Source organism: Notothenia rossii (genome assembly GCF_949606895.1).
Source record: "Notothenia rossii genome assembly, chromosome: 9".
Lineage (NCBI taxonomy): Eukaryota > Metazoa > Chordata > Actinopteri > Perciformes > Nototheniidae > Notothenia > Notothenia rossii.
Genome location: NC_136907.1, coordinates 61,289,171 through 61,311,220, shown reverse-complemented (window position 1 = coordinate 61,311,220; position 22,050 = coordinate 61,289,171). Strand labels below are relative to the sequence as shown.

The window sequence follows — 22,050 nt, the reverse complement described above, 5'->3', positions numbered from 1 at the left end:
TTCACTTTAAAATGTAAAATGTAACTTTTAAGACAAAAAAGGGTTCGAGAAACAGCAGTGTTCTTTTCTTTAACCTTTCTTTCTTCTTGTATTTTAGCCGTAAACTGAAAGGAATGTTGAACTCAGGACACTGAAATATCTGTTCATTTATTTTTCATTTATGTTCATGATTGGTTGGAAAAATCAGTTCAGCCATTGGTTTAACACTCTCGACCACTGGTGGCGCGGCACTGCTGCGACCCGGGCTCCTGTCGTGTGCTGCAGTTTTTGTGTATTTATGTCTGGTTAAACGTTTCGTCCTTGATTTAAACCACACGCTTTAATCAAGAGACTGTGTGTGTGTATGTTGGAACAATGACGACCCTTGCGAAACTTCTACTGGCACTAAGCTTCTTAACATTCACATGAAATGAAATGTAGTCAAATGTAATGTAATGTGCTTTTTAAATGTTGGCCATGAGGCTTGTGCAATAGATCGCCATTGTCAGTATGTGCGTCTGTGTATTGAGTTTGTTCAAACGGTGTATGACTGATGATATGTGTATGTCTCTTAATGTCCACTATGTTTGTATATGTACATGTATGCGGAACTGCAGGACGGAGTCCAGAACAAATTTCCTTACGGGGACAATAAAGTATATCGTATCGTAAGTAATATCATAACTGTGATATTCAACATTATATTCCATATTTCCTCATATAAAGCCATCTTTTTACCTTAAACACAATCTCCTAGCTAAACTTGCTCCATGAGGATGTCAACTTCTGAGCTTTCAGCTAAGGAGTCAGTTTCACATTTCTGTTCGTCGTAGATGAAAGGGTGGGGGGAATTGTATAAAAAATGGGATTAAAAAAAACTACAGTACAAGAGAAGTCTTTGTTTGAGAGGGTGTTAAGTGAACAGAACCTCTGTCCTTTGAAGCGGATCAAACCGAGCACCCTCGGTTGTAGAGTTTTTGTTGTTTGTGTTGTGAGGAAAAGTACCTGAGGCTATTTCTCTTCACTTATCTCCCTCGGAGGGTCCGCTCTCTCCCTCTTTACCGAGACCACCTCCTCCTTAACACTCCCATCATCTGCCAATGCCGTTGTGTCTCTGTTCCTCTCCTCCTTTTTCAGGCACTTTTTCAACTTTCTCTTTGCTGTGACTGCACGTGGTGGTTTGACGTCGACGGAGGGGTCTCCGGAGCTCTCGCAGATTGTCGGACCCTCCCACTTTGGGATGTCCAGGCCCAGCAGCTCCATCAGCTGTTTCATGACCTCGTCTACGTAGTTGTGGATGAGCAGGTGCGCCTGCTTGTGCTACGAGACAGAAAATCATGACGGTGAAATAGTTAGCAAGAAGAAGCCGGACAGGTCACAGGGGCAAACTTTTTTCCACAGACATAACATAAATAGAACATACATGGAGATGCTTACATAACTGCACCTGTTGTACACCAGGGTTAATCATTCATGCCCTCCAAAAAGACATATATACCATTTCTTGATGCTATCGATTTTCATATTGTGCAAACATTATCAACATATCATCAATAAAATGATGGCCCAATACCTGAACCATTATGTTAGTAAGAACCAGTGCTTTACCATCCAGATGAAACAAGTACAAGTGCAGTGAATACAAATAAATGAAAATACATAAAGAGGTGCTGCTAGAGTTCTGGTGTTGCTTGTATTAATGGGGAACATTTTTCTTCCAATTGATCAGTTTTCAGCTGTAGTCTTGATTTTTGCTTTCATTTGTGCCGTTTCTTTCATATATATGCATCAGTTGGAGAGGCTTGATTGAGACTCACATGTTTTGTGCGCTGCAGGTTGACAATGACCAGTTTCCCTCCTTTGCGTTTTGTGATGAGTGGAAGGTCTCCGCTGGGTTTGATCTGCAGGGAGGTACCGAGCGTCAGAGCCAGGTCCGCTTGTCTGCAGACAGCAGAGAAATACGTCACATGCTGTTCACGTTTTTGATTTGCCTGGTATTCATGGTTGTGCGTTGAGGAATAAGCTGAGTTTCCAATGCTGGGAGAAATGTTTGTTATTGAGGAAAACGTACATTTAAAAGGGTTCAATGTCCTAATTTTGAATGTATTGTTACACATATTATCATTATATTTGAGTCACAGCTCTAAGCATCAGTTTGGAAAAAAGAAAGCTTTCTGGCAACATTGGAATAAACCAAAAATAGTCTGTTTTGAAGGTATTCCCCAGATGTTCTTTATCAAGATTCAAACAAACATGCATCTGAGACAGTGGAATCTGCAAATTTCAGCTTTATAAAAGAATTCCCAGAATTCCCAAAGGCTGTATCTGAATTTGCCTGACTCTCAAGACGAGACAGAGTCTAATCCTGATATGTATCTTAGTTGTTTTAAAATAGAATACACACTTTAGAAAACAAATCAATATAGCAGCATTGTTGTCAATATTTGCTTTTACAAATATGTATATCTGCCGTGTTTTTGTGGATTAGAAAAGCAGAAAAAAATCGGGTTTTTTTGGAAAAGAAGAAATATTATTTGATCCGGCTGGTTAGAAAGGTTTTCGAGGATCCTGTAAATAACAGCAACAGAAAGTGCTTTTGAAATGATTGCCCGGTAGTTAGTTTTCAAATGAACGGAAGCTGGGCAAGCGTGAAAGGCACTAATGGCTGCTCTTAGTAACACTCATCTGGCAAAACCATTTCCAATATGTCACAGTGAATGTAAGAGCATTAACACAGCATGGTATGTAGTAATTATGCTTTTTGTGTATATATAGGTCTCCGAGCCCACCAAGGTGAAACACCAACATGTATTTCATACTGCTGTTCAGAAGACACTCGATAAAAGCTTTTTAAGTCTTAAGGATTGAATGGAAACCTTGACAAACAGGAGGGAAACAATATCATTAAAAAGGTAGTTTAGATGTTTTAAAGTGGGGTTGCATAAAGTACTTATCCATGAGTGTGTTTCCTATGGTAGATGGTGGACGGCAGGTCCCCTTTTCAGAGAAACAGTCAGGAATACCGGGAACAAAAAAAACAATGTACTGCTGTGGATGGGGGCTGCACGTTATTAAAGCACTTAAAACCATCAAAATCAAATTGAGTGCATGCTATATTTGATATCCTTTTAACCCTTGTCATCAGACGGCCATTCTCTGATAGGAAACTGAAGAAGGTACAAATGCTCGTGCCAAATCCAGACTCCATTGACAGAAACAGAATAATATGCTTGCAGGAGATGAGGGTCTATTGCCGCCTCTATTGGTTTGTTTGGGTGGAAAAACAAAGACGATAGCCTCTTGACTGCCAGGTACCTTATTTTAGGTGGGCCTTTTTCAGGTTGATAATTCCTATTTTGCTCCAGTTCCTGTCAACAACAGTACATTGCTTAGCTTCCTGCAGTAACTCCCATCTGTTATATACTGACTGTTAGAGGCAGTATTTTGTTTTTATAAGAAAGGCCACCTAATTGTGACGTCTGTAGTCGACACACTATAAAAGACTACAATTCCCACGGCGCCTCCTTTAGTGACAGTGATGGGCAACCTGCTAGAAAGACGCCGTCGAGGCACAGTTTTTAACCGTTCAATTATCCTTTATGTTATCAAGTTATATAAGCCTTATCAAGAAAGAAAGAATACCTACTGTAAGTTGTTTGTTATTTTATTTGAGTTTTGCCGATTTGTTTTGAATATTGTAAAGGCCTCTTTTCTTTGTTGCATGTGTAAAAGTTTGTTATTTTATTTTGAGCTAACACGTCGCATAACATCATCCGAACCATCGGAGGCCAAGCAACTCTTCAACTGTAAAAATGTCTGTTTAAGGCGTCGAGTGGCTTGAAAGAAAAAAAAAGGAAGTTAGCCACGACATTGACCATGGACAAGTACCTCATAGAACCACACTTCAACACATCTGAACTATCCCCTTTAAGCAGGCTGTGAATCATTTGCATGTCAGGACAGTTGACAGTAAAGCCACTCAGAAAGCAATTAGATCCCACATATTATTTCCCACGTTGGATCTGTGACTTGTACTATTTGGCTGACAATGAAACATGGGTGTCTAAGGAAATCAGGATAGATAAGAGTCTGTGTTGTGGGTCATCATGACAAAAAATAAAAATAAATAAATACAGTAATAAAGAAACGACTGAGCACAAATTGCTGCAATTTGGTCTGACTCCCCCACCTGCTGGCATCTTCTGCTTTGCTTAGGTCTCTGTCCGGAAGAGCATCCTCCCAGTCCAGGATAGTGCTTATCAGCTTCCCTCTAGTAAAGAAGAATACACATACGGTCATACTAAGGAAAGGATCGTGGTTCAATATTTCCAAATGCACTGAAACACGTGTTACCTGCAGGCTCTGAGTCCTCTGGATCGAACCACATCACAGTAACGTCCCGTTGGCTTCAGTCCCATCACACCTATCACTTTGTCTCTGACATACTGCCTGGAAAACCAAGACTCCTATAGGTTACTTCTTTGTTCAGCCTGAAAGCAACATTGTCCATTTATTAATATGAGTATTTCAATCAGTTAGCACCACCACTTGGTGTTGTTTTAGCCATTTCCTGCACATTTAAACAAAAAAAGAATAACACTAGACATCCAATGACACTTGACTTGCCTAATTCAAAAAATGGAAAAACAACATGTCACTGAAGAGCAGCTGCTGAGCGATTAGCTGCTGCCTTCATCTATGATTCACAGCAAAGGTAACTTATTCCAATAATAACGGAAGACTGAGTAGGGGAGTGGAGGGAAATGAAGTCACAGCATGTGCTTCATGTGTGTGTGTGTGTGTGTGTGTGTGTGTGTGTGTGTGTGTGTGTGTGTGTGTGTGTGTGTGTTTGTTTTTGTTTTTGTTTGTGCACATACCTGCCACACTTCTCACACTCCTCCACAAACATGTTTCCATGGAGCTCTGATAGCTTATCCCTGCCAGACAAAATCAAATCAAACACAAAACCAGAAAAAATCACTTCAAAAAAGTTCAGACTATTTCAGAATTCCTCATTTCATTTCTGCTTTCAAATGTCTGCTTTACACACAGTGCCAACCAGTTTACTTTCCCAGTTTGTTTGCTGTCTCAATGATTTCCTCAGAGAAATAGCATTTCAATGCATGGCATCGTCTACCCTGACTGATAGAGTGAAGAGGAAGAAATGCAAGACTGTGAATGAGAGACAAGGCTGGGCTATGTGCTGAATGTGAAGATTGGATTCTTGGCCCTGGGTTAGTCCAAGTGTGTTTGGATGAACCTGAGTCAGATCAAAGAGTTTCTATTATACTGAGCATTATTAGTTATAGTCCCCTGAAAGGCACTATATACATTTAAGTTATTATTATTATTAAGCAGTGTTTAAAGATATGGCGCTGTTACAGCTGTTATCACAAAGCAACAGCTTCATATTTAAATAGAAAATGAGTCGCACTCCAACATTTAACAAACCGGCATGAAACAATATGGTTAGCTCAAACTTACTCTAATGTGGCCAATTAACGTTGAGGAATTCACTGCATTTTCTGACACATTGCATTTCCTCTAAATAAGTATCTCACGTCCACTTGTTCATTCCCTCTCCACTCACTCTGCTGCAACTCCAAATCATCCTGCACAGGGAGGTAATCTAACCGGATCCAACAAGTTACATGTATGAGCAAACGGAGGCCCTTTTTGGACATTTGCTGCAGGTATGCTGTAAACCAGAAGACCCCCTGACTCTGCAGTACGCTGCTCTTTAGTTACTTTGAGATAATTGTTTGGTTTTAACAATCTTTAATGTTTTCGCAGCTTAAGAGCCATATATTTCCTTCAGGAATGAATCAGGTGGACACAGACATGTACAGAAACAAAGTCATGCTAATGTTGCCCGGTGTCTGATGGGTGGCTATCTCAACGTATGTGATGTGTTGTGGCTGCAATGACTCAATCAACAGAAAATGTATCAAAAGCTATTTTGAAAAATCGCATTAAAGTAACAAATTTGATGGTTCTAGCATCTCAGAATTGATTAATTATTTGTATTCACTTAACATAGTAAACTGGCTCACTATGGGTTTTTGACTATTGGTGAGACAAAAAAAAAAAAAATTAATGACACAAGCTTTTGTTCCAGTGAATAGAAAAGGGCAATTTCCAAGGTTATTCGGCTTCCAACATGAGGGGGATTTTTCATTCCCACTTTGAGTGCTACTAGACGCTTTGTGAATTATCTGTGAAATCACGCATTGCTAGCTTCTCAGTGTGTAAAATGCTTTATGTGTAACCATCATGCTGCAGAACAGAATTACCTTGGGAAGCCTGATCGAGCATGAAGTCCGTCCACATTCTGGCTAATGAGATACTTGAGGTAGCCGGCCCTCTGAAGCCCCAGCAGGGCCAGGTGAGTCAAGCTGGGCCGGGCCTCTTCGAAGGTGGTGTCAAAGTGAGGTGACTCACCGTTTTGCTCCATTGTCCACACACCCTTTGGACCCCTTAAAGAGAAAATATGATTGAAGTAATGACTGGCAGGAGTTATAATAAGGAGTTGACAGGCGGTAATGCAGTGGGTGGACTGTAAGCATTTCATTTCCTAACTGGTGTGTGGGTTTCTTTTCAACGCTGAAGTGAGTGTTAGGTGGAAATATTCTGCAAGTTTTGTCCACGAAACTGAGAAACTGCTGCCACATGCTGCACGTCTGAGACCACTGGAAATATGACCCAAAAAAAACTATGCATAAAGATGATCCTACAACAAATAACATAGATTATATGTAGAATAAATGACATTCGACAAAAACATCCTTATGAGCATTTTATAAAAATATCAACAGTCTAAATTGACAAGAATAATTTTACAAAAATATAAACACTGGCTGCTAGCTGGCTCGCTGTTTTTCCCACATGCCCCACCCCGGAACTTGCGGTCTTCAGACTCTGGCCCCCCGTACCAACCTGTGACTCTTTGGGGATAGAGCCTTCAGTATGGCAGCCCCCACTCTCTGGAGCGCTCTCCCTGCGGAGATCCACAAAATCCCCACGCTTGACGCCTTCATAAGGGCCCTCAAGTCCCATCTGTCTGCCAAGGACTTTGGCCCCTAATCTATTTGTTGTTTTGTCTGACTAACTGTTCGTCTGACTGCCTTTTTGTTATGTTTGTTTATACTCCTGTTCTTCCTTGTAAAGCGACCTTGGGTCTCATGAAAGGCGCTATAAAAATCTAAGTTATTATTATTATTATTATTACTGACAGGTTTTCTAACTAAAACGTATAAAGTCTGTTGCCCGATTCCTGTTCCTTTAGCCCACCAATTAGCTAAGAGTGTCTGAATGATGAATAAACATGGCAGTACTGCTGCTGTGTAACACCCAAACAGTTGCCATGTTATTTCCATAGTTAGCTCATAAAAACACAGATGCACAACATCTTCATCTCTCAACACTACTGATTCTATGGCCCAATTCCAAACCACACCCTACCCACTCCGTGACGTAGTGAACTCCGCGGAGTGACACTCGCAGCTCAACGAGGCTCCCTCTGTCAGATGGAGGGAGTAAATACAGCGGCAAGCTTTGGAGCCAACTCCCCTCTCTCCGGCAAAAACAGGAAATGCCGTAACTGTATGTAACAACTGTTTCAAATCAGCATCTCTTGGACAAAATTTTTAATTAGTAACTCAAATAAAACTCCAAACATCTTTAATTGTGTTAATTTTATAAAGCTCTTTTAGTTTTAAACCTGATGTTTATAAGCTTCTTAGTTTTTGCAACAGTCTGTAAATATACACAACTTTATAATAAAATGCACACATTTACCTTTTTCTAGACTAAACACAGGTATGATCCTAAGTTAACAAAATATGAGGTTATCATGAGGTTGTTAACATCGCAGTTTATCAGTGGATGTTGAATGAACAGCTTATTTCCTGACGGACACACACAGCGTTGAGACCGGTCAGGTAGGGCAGCACGTGAAGTCAGCACCGATGCAGACTCGCTGTTTGAGGGCTTGATAACCCACTCCCCCTCCACACTCGTTGGTTTGGAACAGCACTTAATGTGGCGGACCCTCCGCGCGAACGGAGGGGTAGTGTGTAGGGGGTGGATTGGAATTGGGCCTATGATTCACTGCTCCCTCAGCCAAGACTAGTTCAAACAAGTTCTAACATTTACAGAATGAGTTGTACGCCATCTATTACGCTCTTATCACCATGAGAAGATGCTGCAGGACATGAGAGCCACAGGATCTGTGAAGCCGAGATATATATAGACACACGTTTTGGTGTCGTTAATAATGCATGAACCTGAGGCGCTCAGTTTCTCTCTTGCTAGAGAAAACGTGTGTGTGTGTGTGTGTGTTAGTCAGCATTGGGAATATCATTTGTGATAGTGGGCCCCATGTGTACATAGACATATTGGCTTTAATGATATTGCCTTCCAAGGTCATTTCTTGCTGACTGACAGGCAACCAAACAAATATTAATAGGTCAGGTCTTTACGGGGCAAGTTCTCCAGTTGTGCATATATGAATTCTGACTAGAAGACTCCACCAGAATGAACTCAATTAATGAGTCAAAAGTTCTTTATTTTAAATAAGTGCAAAAGCTCAGCTGGCAAAACTAATTATTTCACTATAATGGAAGACCAATTTGATTTATTGAAGCGTGTGTGGTTGTTTACAAAGAGCTGAATACAACAAATAATAAGCAAGCACTGCCCTCAACTGCTCATACAGTAGTACTGCAAGAAAAGAGCAGGAGCTTAAGTCGAAAGGTCTATAATTATACCATCCAGAAATGGAGAAAATATTAAAGTGTTTTTGTATTAGTGGCATAAAGTTGGTGGTTGTCCACATTTTTTCCCCAGGGTCGTAATGTTTTCTAATCAATTTACCAACTAATTCAGTCACAATAAAAATAAATATTGAAGGTTAATATACAAAAATATATATAGGGTCATATACAAATTAACAGAAAGAAACGGTATGGCCTGCAAACACTACTGTATATGGTCATTGGTCACACATAAGCAATAGTGTGCTAGATGTTCAAACCAGTCCTGTAACAAGTTGATTAGGAGCTTTTAAACAAAAAAGAAACTTAAACTTGACTTGGGACTGAGTGAGGTCACTGTGCAGAGAGAGAAAATCAGTATGTGTCTGTGATAAAGGGCTATAGATGCTCTGATGACTCTGTGCCTCACCTGAAGTCGGGGATGCCTGTTGAGGTGCTGATTCCTGCTCCAGAGTGGACCACCAGGTACTGAGAGTCTCTGATCAGCTGAGCGAGGGTCTCCACATTCGCCTTGAGCTGCTCAGGACTATCAAATACCTGCAACAGAACAAGAAACAGCTAGTTTAAGAACAGTTGGCAGATACTGGCACAATCAAATATCATAATATGTTTGTAACAATACCTAAATATCAAGAGTACTTAAGAATGACAAGGGGTTGATAAGGGATGCTTTTCATACAGTAATGTTGTATCACCGGGGTAAGTGGTATTGTCTAATGTGGGTATGATAGCCCTTTCTTCCAATTAACCCTGAAGCCAAACATACATAAACATGGTATGTGTCAATATTATCCAACTTTCAATAAAGAAACATTTTCACAAGGTAGCAATAACAAACGTTCTAATTAATATGTTGTCTGTCTTTGGGAATTCCTTTGTTGTAATCTGGACATTTTAAATGTTGAGTGTGTTGTGGTGTTGCTTTCTGACATTACCGTACATTTCGTAACATTTGTACATGAGTAAACATAAGAATGTATAACTCTGTCTTGTCATGGAGGATTTTTACATTGGTGTTTAGCTTTTATGATGTATTTTCTATTATTTGTAATTGAACTGAACCTAAAAAAGCGCCCTCTTCTGCTAGACTGCTAGCAATAGATAAGCTAACAAACACAACCCATCGTTAGCTCATGGTCGTTATTTTTTACCTCAGGAAGTCCGCAAACACCTTTGTCTGCGTACGGCGAGAGCCCAGCAGCATAATTCACAGACATTGCTGTTGTCGGTAACGTTGCTTGACTCTATTGTATTGTTTTTAGAAAACTGTTCAAGTATTAAGAAGCGCCAAGGCGGTTCTTCAGTTGTGGTGTTGAACTGACGTCATCTCTTAGCGACGATATGTTCACAACAAGGATTTCCCATGGGATTTCCCCTCATCCAATCAGTCCAGCCAGTACAGGCCTGTACGACGAAGCCAGTTCAACAGACCCTGGATATATTTGGCCCAATTCCCTCCGTTTGCGACCATTTATAAAAAAAGTGTCATTTTGATAAGGGGGGACCCTTATCAAAAGGTACATTTATTATAAAGGGGGACCCTTATCAAAAATTAATTAGATTTCAGAGATTCCTGTGTGAGAGAAATGAAGCTCTGTCTTCGCCAATCCCTTTTAAATCAATTGTTGAATGTTAAAATAAAGGTTCCAAAATCACATTGGTTTCTCATACTGGTTTCTTCTCTGTCCTAAACGGCTTGTTGGAGCTCCTGCCCCCACCCCTCCCTATGAGCCCACTGTGCTCTGATTGGTCAGCTCGCCCACTCTGTTCTCTGATGAGTCCACCACCGTCCAAAGAGGCGTTCTTGGGCAGCACAGACAGGTATTTTCTGTGTTAGAGTTTTACTCGCTACAGGGTGTACTTTGAGGGTTTGTGACTTTGCAGACCCTTTACATACAAAAAAAAGGCTACATAGTACACAAGGGGACAAGTAATAACCGGAAAGGCATGACATGGGACCTTTAAGAGAGTTAATGTTAGAAGTAGGCAACAACTAATCCAAATAAAGCAATAAATAAGCTAATTTTTCCCAATAAATCTTTATTTTCCAGTTTTAAATAGCCGAAAAGAAAAAATAAACACAGGTGAATAAAACAATACTTTGTTTACCTATACAGCTACATGTGCATATCAGTTATGGTTCCTGCTGAAGCTTTAAACCAAATCTGAAGACCACCTAAAAGAGGGAAATTGTATAGTTTTTTATATGTAATTCACTATCCTGAGAAATTCAGTATGAACTTTAAGTAAATTAAACAATCAATATTGCTGATGAAAAAATACACACAGAGACCCATGCACTCTAAAAATCATATCAAAACTACTCTCAGCTGAAACAAAGAATAGAAATAATAATAAAACACGGCAGCCTTTTTGCTCTACAGTACACTTCTGGGGGTGAAAAGCATTTTTGAAATTTGAATGATACTGCAACAACAGCTTTTGACAAACAAATTTCTTACATATGCTTTTTTTGCCAATCAAACCTAATAATTTCATCACATAAATAAATCTCAAGCCAAGGTTTTGCAGCCATAATGTCTAAACAAAGTAAAGAGACTACATAACAAAGCCTGCAAGAGAGCAAAGACAGGAATACAACAGACAGTCAGAAAATGTTTTGGGCTTTCTTTTACACTGCTTTACGTCTTTGGCTCCCTCGGGCCTCTTAGAGAGAAAACCTGAAGAGAAATACAATTCAGATCAGTAATTAGTTCTGCCCCCCCCCCTGAAAAACGTCCCTTAACGACTTTTACATCTGAGCTACTTCAAATGACATAACCCCACACTCAAAATGACACAGAAACACATCCAACAGTAACCAGGAGAAACACAGCAAAATATCAATTTCTTGTTACCGAAACAGTTCACATCAGGATTTGACCAACTGACGCCAGCCGGTCCTCCAGATACAGAGTTCTGTGGGACCTCAGTCAACTCGACTATTTATTTTCACCAAGCTGATAACGGATAGTGACGTAGGTAAACAACCCATAGGTAAACAACCCGTAGGTAAAAGGGACAAAAAGCTTCTGATGATGTTCTGGCATGCTCAACAAAACATCGCTCTGTGACATCCCCTCGGATTGAAGCGCAACAAGATTGGGAAACTCAGAAATATCTTTTTTTAATGGATTTGCAGTAGATCATTCGGTACAAAAATGCTGCTTGAAGTCCTCAATCTTCTGTCAGTCACTGAGACCAACTACTGCTGAGCAACAATCACTTACAATTAGGGAAATAAAGATATACGAGAGAAGTGACAGGCTGAGCAAAGTTTGGAAGTGTTTGCAGTTGCACCAGTGCAAATGTTGCTATTGTTAAAAGTGGTATTAACCCCACAATACTTTATATTATACATGGGAATGAACAACTCAATAGGATTAAGTGATATTCTCTCAAAATAAGGTTTTAGGTGATAATGGAAATTCATAATATCTGAAGAACTTGGTGACTTTTGTGCTGGTGCAAATTCTACCAGATCTGACCCTTCCACAACGGTGCAACGCCTCAGAAAATAATTCAAAGGCTCAGGAAAAACTGCTCTTTTCATTGGTTTAGAAGTGGGAAGCTTCAAATCTTTCTCGGTTGAATGTGGACCGAGAATTTCTGGCAAGCCTGACAGAAAAAACGGGTAGCGTATCGCAGCTAAATTGAGGATGCGGCCCAAAAAGCACGTCACGACTCCTCGTTTCCCGAGTCATCTTCGTCGTAGCAGCAGTCTCCGTCCTCGCCCTCCACATCGTCGTCGTCATAGTAATAGTCATAGAAGAGGTCAGAGCCTTCGTCGGGGGCCGGGACGCGTGTGCGGACGCAGTACTCGGCCAGCGTGGTGGGCACCTTCACACCGTCACGCTCTGCTTCTGCCTTGGTGGCCAATACCTGTTTCCTGAGCGGGAAGTAAAATAATATATACTGTAAAGATGATTGACACTTGAAGAGAAGGAAGGAATTTAGTCAGCTCTTGTGATAAAAGCACTATGAATGACGCCAATAAAGTACGTCTGTTTACCTGATGATCTCTTGATATTCTCTGTCCTTGCCCTTGCTGTCTCTCCATTTGCGGTACATGACGGAGGCGTCCACGTTAGCGGGAGAGAAGGTGTTGGGTTCATTCAGCAGCGAGATCACACTCAGCAAAATTGTCCTGGAAGTGAACACAAATGTGAGTAAAAAAAATACATCATCCAGAAATTAATGATGTAGTAATTTGAACCAATATTACAGCATTATGTATAAAGGATTGACCTTTTTTCTAACTGAGTAAGAATTTTAGGGGTTCCATTATTGTACATTGAAGGTGAAATTCCTGATAGAGGCTTTTTATAATTGTTTTGCCCCATTCATTATTTGGATGGAAGAACAGTGCGCCGACACAAATCCACCATAAAGCACTTATGGAGTTGTAATGCCTCCACATTGTGTAAGTCCACTTATATTTCACAAAAAAAGAACATAACATAACATAGGCACCTAACGTATGGACTGACCAAAAACAGATCACATTACAAGATGTTTAATACCACGATATGTATTCAACGTCGGAAGAGACTCCACTGAAGACAAATGTCATGTGCTAAGGGTATGAGTCAGATCAATCAGTGAAGTGGTTGAGAGAAGACAAGGAAGGGAGGATCCCAGAAAGGAGACACATTTGAAAAGAGGTAATGGGGGAGGTACTAACCGGACATTCTGGGTGGGATTCCACCTCTCTGAAGGCAACTCTCCGCTCTGCGGGTCGTCCACTGGAGGGTGCAATATAGAAATACACACATCTCCATTCTAAAATCAGAGGAAATAAACTCATTTTATTATAAGATGCATCATTCGTCAACGAGAGATGTTAAATATAGTGATCAAGTACATGAAATGGCTTCACATTTGATTGTAAAACAGAATAAGGGTATGTGATAAGTCACCTCATAGATGTTGGGGTGCCACATCTTGGTGAGGAAGCGGAAGGCAGGTGGAGAGTACGGGTAGTCGATGGGAAACTTGATCCGAGCCTGAGAGGGATACACAGCAGGTCATTTACATGTAACAATGCACAGTATCACTACAATATAATGCATGACATGTGTATATCTGTTGGTAAATCATAGATGTTTCAGGTGCTAAGTTCAAAACAAAAACATTTATTATTAAAAAGGTTTAATTGCTGTTGCTGGTAAATCATTTAAAAAGGTTTCAACTGCTGTAGGTCTTCCTTGGGGCTAAAAACTGAAATAATGGCAGTTGTCAATACATGTTTTTTTCTTCTTTTTAAGAGTTCCTTCCGCATTTTAACTTGGAGCTGCTGTCATGGATGTGGGGAAGTTATAATTTGTTTGTCGATTTATCTATAAAGTTGTATTATTTTAACAATTCCTACTGTAAGTGATTTTGTATGTGCTATATGTAAATGTTTTAATGATCTGTTAATTCGACAAAGACAATGTTCCACGTTGGTGGACAATTCTTACCTTAAAATACCCCCCTTCATAATGAGTGTTTGGGGGTCCGAAAATGGCCACTTCCCAGTTGTACATATCAGCCTCGTCCACCAGTGTGATTTTGAATCCCTCCACAGGCTCCTCCTGAAGGCTCTTCATCTCCAACATGAGTGCTTTCTGTGAACTAGCTACATGACAGTGGTCGTGTTGTGCCATACCGGAATAGATAGCTGGCCTGTGGTAAAATCTGAAGTCAACAGCTGACTGCTGTGTTTACACGAACACGGCTGAGTTGGCCAACAACCCACTGACAATAAAAAAAAAATAACACTAGGTTGTTTTCGATGTTCGCAGACAATGAAACAGGCCAGAGCAGACGGGTTGCGCTGTCAAACAAAGGTTGCGTTTATGTTTCCTCAAATCAGATGAATTATTCACCAATGTCATTACCCTGGATTTGGTGAAATGACCAAACCATGGTGGCTGAGCAGCGCCTCTTTAGTTGATCTACCTGGAAGCGCAGCCACGGATATAAGCCGTAAATCTACTGGTAGCTGCTGGCTAATGTAAACCAGCTAACAAGCTGTACCTTACGGAGCAGCTGAAGACGAGTTTACCGAGTGTGCGAGTAGGTAACACTCGTCACTAGAGCGAGATTAAAAAAGGAAAAACAAAATTCTTGCTCTGAAATGCGAGGAATCAAAGATGTTGCTGGCATCAGTAAGAAATGCAGTTAATATCGCCCCAACAGACAGCTGGGTAAAGAAGAATGTTTCTGAAAGGAGTCTCCTCTCCCCTTCACACAGGCAATGGCGCTCTGTGTTGTCTGGGATTTGTAGTCCACGAACCATCTGTAAACATTACTTCTAACCGTTAAAGCAAACAATAAGACACACAAAGACGTGGTCAAATACTTGTTTATATGAATACAAAATGAATCAGGGCTGATTGGATGAGCAATGGCAGTTTTATTTTAAACTATTAATTTAAGAGTGAATTAAGACAACTACATTTGCCAGTTGACTGACGTCACGAAAACGCGAATGTTGTTTGTGTTTCTGAAAAGCAGCTTTGACCTAATTTTAATGTCACTGTATTTTAACAATTTATTACATGTAAATTATGTTAAATATATTTAAGATGTCCCATGTAACCAACAACTTCAATTAGATCATTTGTATTAATTCATACTTTATTTTCTCAAGCTCTGTTCATGACGTCTAGAATGTGCGCCATTATTTTTTAGAAAGACCCCTTCAGATGGCTACCTACTGCCAGATCAAATCATTTTAAAACCAGACAATTTACCGCAATTTTATGATGACTGTAAGTGAGAGAATCAGACACATATGTCCATGTAGTTAATTGAATGTTTAAAAAACACTCTATACTACCCCGCTGTGAGGAGAGCAAACGGTTTTCTTTGTTACCTCTTATTTATGCGACAGAGCGCACTCCAGACCCCGCATAGACGGAAAGTTCATGATGGGTTCGAAATCGCGACGTCGGTCCCGCTCGAGGTCCAAAAGCCCAAGCAGAGACCGACGAAATAGATCCAGAGTGAGCCGGTCCCACACACCGGAGGTAAGGAGAGGCCGCAGTCGGTCTGTGGAAACAAAAAGAGCCGCGCGAGGACGGGGCCGCTCCGGCAGCAGGAACTCCAGCGATGGCTCTCCAGGTCGGCGTCGGCCTCAAAACAGGGACCGTCCAGGTGGCTCCAGGAGCAGCTCGGAGGGCGAGAGGAGGAGAGGACCAGCAAACAAGACCAGGAGCAAGTCGAGAGGTCGATCATCAAGGTAACCAACGTTAATGTTATCATCGAGCCGTAACACTTGTTGAACGCTAAACAGACATACAAACCAGCCAACACTAGACAACACTTTGTGACGACATTACCTCATACAAAAGTCAGTTGAATTAGTACTGCCCGTGTTAATTCAATAAGTATTTGTTTAAATGGCAAATAAATTAACCTGAGCCAATCTATGTACGCATGACATTTATTGCACGCTTGTTCGTCCTCTGTGGCTCAGGGGTTTCCTTTATTTCCCCCCAGTTAAATGTGATTTTTTTGGGGGGGGGTGGTGGAAGTTTTTCAGTGTGGCCTGCAAGGGTCTAATGATAGAGGATGTAATATGCCCCTGAGACAAATGTGTAAATTGGGCTGTAAAAAAAACCATTTGATGTTTCCCACTGTGTTATTGGTACTTTAAAAGTTGCAAATCAACAGGCGTATTTTTATTACACTCTGACATGTATACAGATATCATTGTGCAATTAACTTGCAATTGCATCTGGATCTAGGTTTTAAAAGTGTTTAGAGAAAAAACAACACTAATTCACAAGTCTGCTGTTTCATTTCAACCCACTCACATTCGCAAGAGTAAAAAAAACACATGTAATCCTTCTCTCCAACACATTATGGATCGTCCACTAGCAAAAATGTACTCAATCCCTTTTTCTTTCTCAGTTCTGATTCAGGCAATTCCAAAGTGAGGAAGCAGGAAAAAGAAATGGAGAATCGCAGAGGAACATCCCGAGAAAAAAGGAGGGAAAGGTCGCAGTCCAGCTCTGACTCCCATGAGGAAAGCAGCGACAGAGAAAGGAGAAGACAGAGTAGTCCAGAGAGAGGGAGTCCAGCCCGAGACAGAAGAATGAAAGCGCCAGACAGAGACAGGGAAAGAAAAGGAGACAAACACAAAAGCCTAGAGCGGAAGAAGAAGAGTGAAGACAAGGAGCCAGGGAAGAGTAAGAGTAGCAAGGGTAAAAGAGAAAAAGGGAGGCAGCGCTCCAGTTCACCTGACTCCTCTGATAGCTCAGGGTCTGATCGTGGAGGCCGTGTAGTCAGAGAAAAGGAGGATAAGAAAAAACAGACAGAGATGATGAAGGCTCTGGAGACACCAGAGGAGAAGAGAGCCAGGAGACTGTTGAAAAAGGAAGCAAAGGAGAAGAAAAGGAGAGAAAAGATGGGCTGGAGTGAAGAGTACATGGGCTACACCAACGCAGACAATCCCTTTGGGGACAACAACCTATTGGGCACATTCAAATGGCAGAAGGTGAGTTAGAGAGAAGATTTTAACGGCATGGAAGGAGATTTCAAATGTAGCTTCCAGTCCACCTTGCTCTGAGTAATGTAACTCATGTGTTGTGTTTCTTTCAGGCATTGGATAAGAAAGGCATTGGCCACCTGGGAGATAAAGACCTTAAAGACAGAAACAAATGTATTCAGGAGGAGAATCGCAGAGAGCTGCAAAAGGTATGAGCTGTGGAGTATTTATTTGATGGCACTATATTGTTGAGTGTTGAATATCAGCCATTTTCTTATTTATACAAACTTTGTGTATACAGGTAAAGCAGCTGCGTCTGGAGCGGGAGCGAGAAAAGGCCATGAGAGAGACGGAGCTGGAGATGCTGCAGAGAGAGAAGGAGGCCGAGCATTTCAAAACCTGGGCCGAGCAGGAGGACAACTTCCATCTGCACCAGGCCAAACTGAGGTCAGTGTGCACACAATATACCGTATATCCCTTTTTGATAGTATTAGTGCAGGGTGTTTTCGTCATGGTTCTGTTTATTAATAGGAAAATTACATTCACTGTCCAGGTCCAAGATCAGAATCCGAGATGGTCGAGCCAAGCCTATCGACCTTTTGGCGAAGTACATCAGTGCAGAAGATGACGATCTCGCGGTTGAGATGCACGAGCCCTACACCTTTCTCAACGGGCTCACGGTCACAGACATGGATGACCTGCTGGAGGACATTAAGGTGAGTGGTTATGGGTCTATTCCAGTGAAAAAGTATCATCATCAATCATATTGATAATGAATATTTGGGGGTTTGAAAGGACAAAACAAGATGTTTAAAGACGTCAGATTCATCATAGTATCCCTGAGTTATATATTTCCTTGCTGTCTTTTGACTTTATCTGCCACTGAGGGGTGCCAAAACATTTTAGTCATCCAATATGACTTTTGCAGTTGAATTTAACTTTTAACTAAGTGGAAAATGATTTGTCAATACAAAATGTGTCGCAATACAGACTCAGCATGATGAGTTTAAACAATAAACCCCCCCCAAAGGGTGAATGGAATGTTTTTAGCTCACGCAGATGACCCTAAAAATGGCTCGCGTCACAGGCCATGTTTTAATAGAAGCTTCAACTTTAAAATAGCTCCATCTTTGAAATAACTGAGTGTTTTTGTGCTGGCAGGTGTACATGGAGTTGGAGCAAGGGAAGAACGTGGACTTCTGGAGAGACATGACGACCATCACTGAGGACGAGATCAGCAAACTGAGAAAACTGGAGGCCTCTGGGAAAGGACCAGGTACAGAATAATCCCTGCTTTACTGTGACATGTAAAGTTTCTCTGTTTCCAGCAGTGTTTTTATCACTAAATCATGGGTCGGCAACCTTTTTGATATATAAGCCCATTCCCAAACCGCCCCCTACACCCTACCCCTCCGTTTGCGCGTTCACTCGGAGGGTCTGCAATATTGAGGACTGTTCCAAAGCAACGAGTGTGGAGCGGGAGTGGGCTATCAAGTCCTCAAACAGCGAGTCTGCAGCGGTGCTGACTTGAGACCGGTCTCTACCTGACCGGAGTCACGCTGTGTGTGTCCGTCAGGAAACACGCTGTTTACAAGTAGTTCCAGCAAACATTCACTGATAAACTGCGATGTTAACAACCTCATGATAACCTCATATGTTTTTAACTTAGGATCATACCTGTGTTTAGTCTAGAAAAAGGTAAAAGTGTGCATTTTATTATAAAGTTGTGTATATTTACAGACCGTTGCAAAAACTAAGAAGCTTATAAACATCAGGTTTAAAACTAAAAGAGCTTTGAAACACAATGAAAGATGTTTGGAGTTTTATTTGAGTTATTCAATTAAACTTTTTGTCTAAGAGATGCTGATTTGAAACCGTTGTTACATACAGTTACGACATTTCCTGTTTCTGCCTTAGAGAGGGGAGGCCGTCCCAAAGCTTGCCGCTGTATTTACTCCCTCCATCTGACAGGAGGGAGCCTCGTTGAGCTGCGAGTGTGGCTACAGACGGAGTTCACTCCGTCACCGATGGGTAGGGTCGAGGGAGTGGTTAAAAAAATATATATATATATCTGATTAGTGTGCTCGACGCTCGTTAACTGTCAACGGGGGGGGGGAGATCTGTAGACCTCTGTCGCCTGTCAGCGCAACTTAGATGATGCCGTTCAAACACATTTAAATATATAAATAAAGGGTGGTGCCGGCCGTCAGCAAACTGAGCCTGATCGTAAACGGCCCACTGGCGACCGGCGTGGTTCGCTGACGACGGGACGTAGTGTGATTCTCCAGAACACAGAGTTGGCCAGTCTGCCCCTGTGTAGCATATTATTTTCGATGACAGACGAGCAGATCTCCACTGGGTTTTCAACTAAAGACACAGCCACGCAAAACAGCTCCTTATGGGTACTGCAATGTGTGAAGTGCGCTACACCCCTGAGCGTTTCACCATGAATGCAAGCAGCAGAAAGTTGACTGGAGTTAAAGAGAGCTGGGCTAGAAGTTATCCTTCTGCGCTGTGTTGCGTGCATGGCTTCCTTCTGCAAGATGAGACGCACTCTGCCGGCGGTCTCGTTGGATTCGAAAATACAATAAAAATATTTTTGCACACTTATTCCTAGTGTTCCACTGGTTACGGTCCTGCGTGCCACTAAATAATTCAACTCATAGCTGTCTCTGATTTGTATGTACTAGAAGCCCAACAACATTTATTGTAACTTCAATGCAATGTTTTGTTATTCTCAGGTGATCGTCGTGAAGGCATCAACACAGCTGTGACCATTGATGTCCAGACGGTGTTCAAAGGAAAGACCTACAGCCAGCTGCAGGCGCTGCACCTGAACATCGAGACCAAGATTCGGGCAGGAGGGTCAAATCTTGATATCGGTTACTGGGAGAGTCTGCTGCAGCAAGTCAGAGTCTATCTGGCCAGAGCAAGGTACACATCTCTGCTGTTGTACTTGCATTATAAATTCTAAGGACAGCTCATTATCGGAATAAACAGTGGAGAAATTGAAAATGTAAATATTCAATTGTGTGTCATAGATTGAGAGAGCGACATCAGGATGTTCTGCGCCAGAAGCTGTTCAAGCTGAAACAGGAACAGGGGGTGGAAAGTGAACCTTTGTTCCCCATCATCAAAGAGGAGACGAGGAGCGGTGATGAGTAAGTTATATTGAAACAACACATGATACACATCCTGATTCCCTGGGGACATGGCGGCTTAGGTAACCTGGGCTTTAACTTTTACTTCTGTTAATTCTCGCTTCTGTGTTAAAAAAAAAAAAAAAGGGACCCTTCATCCTCCACCAAAAATAACAAAAGAGACACCGAAGGGGATGACGAGGAGGCAGGTCCATCAACATCCGGTGTGGGCAAGCCAAATGAGGAAGGAGGAGAAGAGGGCGACAAGAAAGACGAAGAGAAGGAGGGCGAGGTAGTGGAGGCCGTGCTGACGGAGGAGGATTTGATCCAGCAGAGCCAGTCGGAGTACGACTCGGGCCGCTACAGTCCCACGCTGCTCACGTCCTCCGAGCTGCCGCTGGACTCGCACACCACCACAGCAGAAGAGGACACAGCCAGGCTGGAGCTCGCACGCCAACAACAGCTACAAGTCACAGGTATGAGATTATTAACACACAGGGCACTAATGCCTGCAGAAGATGTAGCAGCACCTACCATTTTTGCTGCACAAAATATGTTATATGCAGAGGTGGGAAGTAGTGGAGTACAAATACTTTGTTAATGTACTCAAGTACATTTTTCTGGCATCAGTACTTTACTCCACTACTTATTTTTCTGACGACTTGTTACTTTTACTTCTCACATGTTTAACACAAATACCTGTACTTTCTACCTCTTACCATTTTCAAACAGCCTCATTACTTTAGTTTTAATCTGTGTTTGGTGACGTGATCATTATTATTTAGTCATTGCGTGCCTATTGATTTGAACACGATCCGTGTATCTATCATTTCCTGGTCTTCTCTAAAGAAGAGAGTAAAGGATGTGTACTTTTGCCATCTCTGGTTATATGTATTGTTTCTCCCCACTTATTGTTGCTTCTTTGACTTCTCCATCAGGTGATGCCGTTGAGACCGCCGAAGACCTCTTCCTCCGTCGCGCCAGACAGGGCATGGGCAACGACGAGGCCCAGTTCAGCGTGGAGTTCCCCGTCACAGGGAAGATGTACCTGTGGGCGGACAAATACCGTCCCAGGAAACCACGCTTCTTCAACAGAGTCCACACAGGCTTCGAGTGGAACAAATACAATCAGACCCATTACGACTTCGACAACCCTCCGCCCAAGATCGTGCAGGGTTACAAGTTCAACATCTTCTACCCGGACCTGATCGACAAGCGCTCCACCCCGCAGTACTTCCTCGAGCCCAGTCCCGACAACAAGGACTTTGGGATCCTAAGGTTCCACGCCGGCCCTCCATACGAGGACATTGCCTTCAAAATTGTCAACAGGGAGTGGGAGTACTCACATCGACACGGTTTCCGCTGTCAGTTCGCCAATGGGATCTTCCAGTTGTGGTTCCACTTCAAGAGGTACCGCTACAGGAGATAGAGACCACAAAGAGGGACAGACCAAGACCCCAGTCGCTGGGTTTTAAGCATAGACGCTATATTATGTAGGCTGTGCAGTCAATGGGGCTATTTTCTATTGTTCTGAGTTGCTCTCACTAAGAGCAGTTTGTCTGAGCTACATTACTCTGTACTGTAAGTTGTAACGTAATCAAAATTACACAATAAAGATTTTTTTCCCTTTCTTACTCTTTGCAAGTTGCCACGTTTTAATGTGTTTCCGTCGTGAACA

At 41.9% G+C, this 22,050-nt stretch overlaps 3 protein-coding genes across 4 annotated transcripts; 1 reads left to right on the top strand and 2 right to left on the bottom strand.

The window, feature by feature from the left end:
- Window positions 1-128: 128 nt before the first annotated feature.
- On the bottom strand, window positions 129-10,340 carry sirt6 (sirtuin 6). 2 transcript variants are annotated; one of them, XM_079650167.1, is made up of 8 exons: window positions 9,905-10,228; window positions 9,163-9,290; window positions 6,273-6,455; window positions 4,857-4,916; window positions 4,333-4,428; window positions 4,169-4,249; window positions 1,797-1,920; window positions 129-1,299 (listed from the first exon to the last, which is right to left on the bottom strand). In XM_079650167.1, the coding sequence occupies exons 1-8, from the start codon at window positions 9,968-9,970 to the stop codon at window positions 991-993; spliced, it is 1,047 nt and encodes a 348-aa protein (XP_079506293.1). In that variant the 5' UTR covers window positions 9,971-10,228; the 3' UTR covers window positions 129-990. The 2 variants fall into 2 exon arrangements, with proteins under 2 accessions (XP_079506293.1, XP_079506294.1); XM_079650168.1 differs by lacking the exon at window positions 4,857-4,916 and having other exon boundaries at window positions 9,905-10,340.
- A 433-nt stretch (window positions 10,341-10,773) lies between these two features.
- cdc34b (cell division cycle 34 homolog b) lies at window positions 10,774-15,015 on the bottom strand. The gene is made up of 5 exons (XM_079650170.1): window positions 14,216-15,015; window positions 13,673-13,759; window positions 13,438-13,535; window positions 12,766-12,900; window positions 10,774-12,642 (listed from the first exon to the last, which is right to left on the bottom strand). The coding sequence occupies exons 1-5, from the start codon at window positions 14,399-14,401 to the stop codon at window positions 12,432-12,434; spliced, it is 717 nt and encodes a 238-aa protein (XP_079506296.1). The 5' UTR covers window positions 14,402-15,015; the 3' UTR covers window positions 10,774-12,431.
- Window positions 15,016-15,609: 594 nt separating this feature from the next.
- On the top strand, window positions 15,610-22,006 carry cactin. Its single transcript, XM_079650136.1, is given in 11 exon segments — window positions 15,610-15,651; window positions 15,653-15,981; window positions 16,656-17,241; window positions 17,346-17,441; window positions 17,534-17,679; window positions 17,786-17,948; window positions 18,394-18,508; window positions 19,974-20,166; window positions 20,274-20,393; window positions 20,520-20,848; window positions 21,311-22,006. Coding segments are annotated over 11 exon segments (2,595 nt in total). The 5' UTR covers window positions 15,610-15,624; the 3' UTR covers window positions 21,802-22,006.
- Window positions 22,007-22,050: the final 44 nt, after the last annotated feature.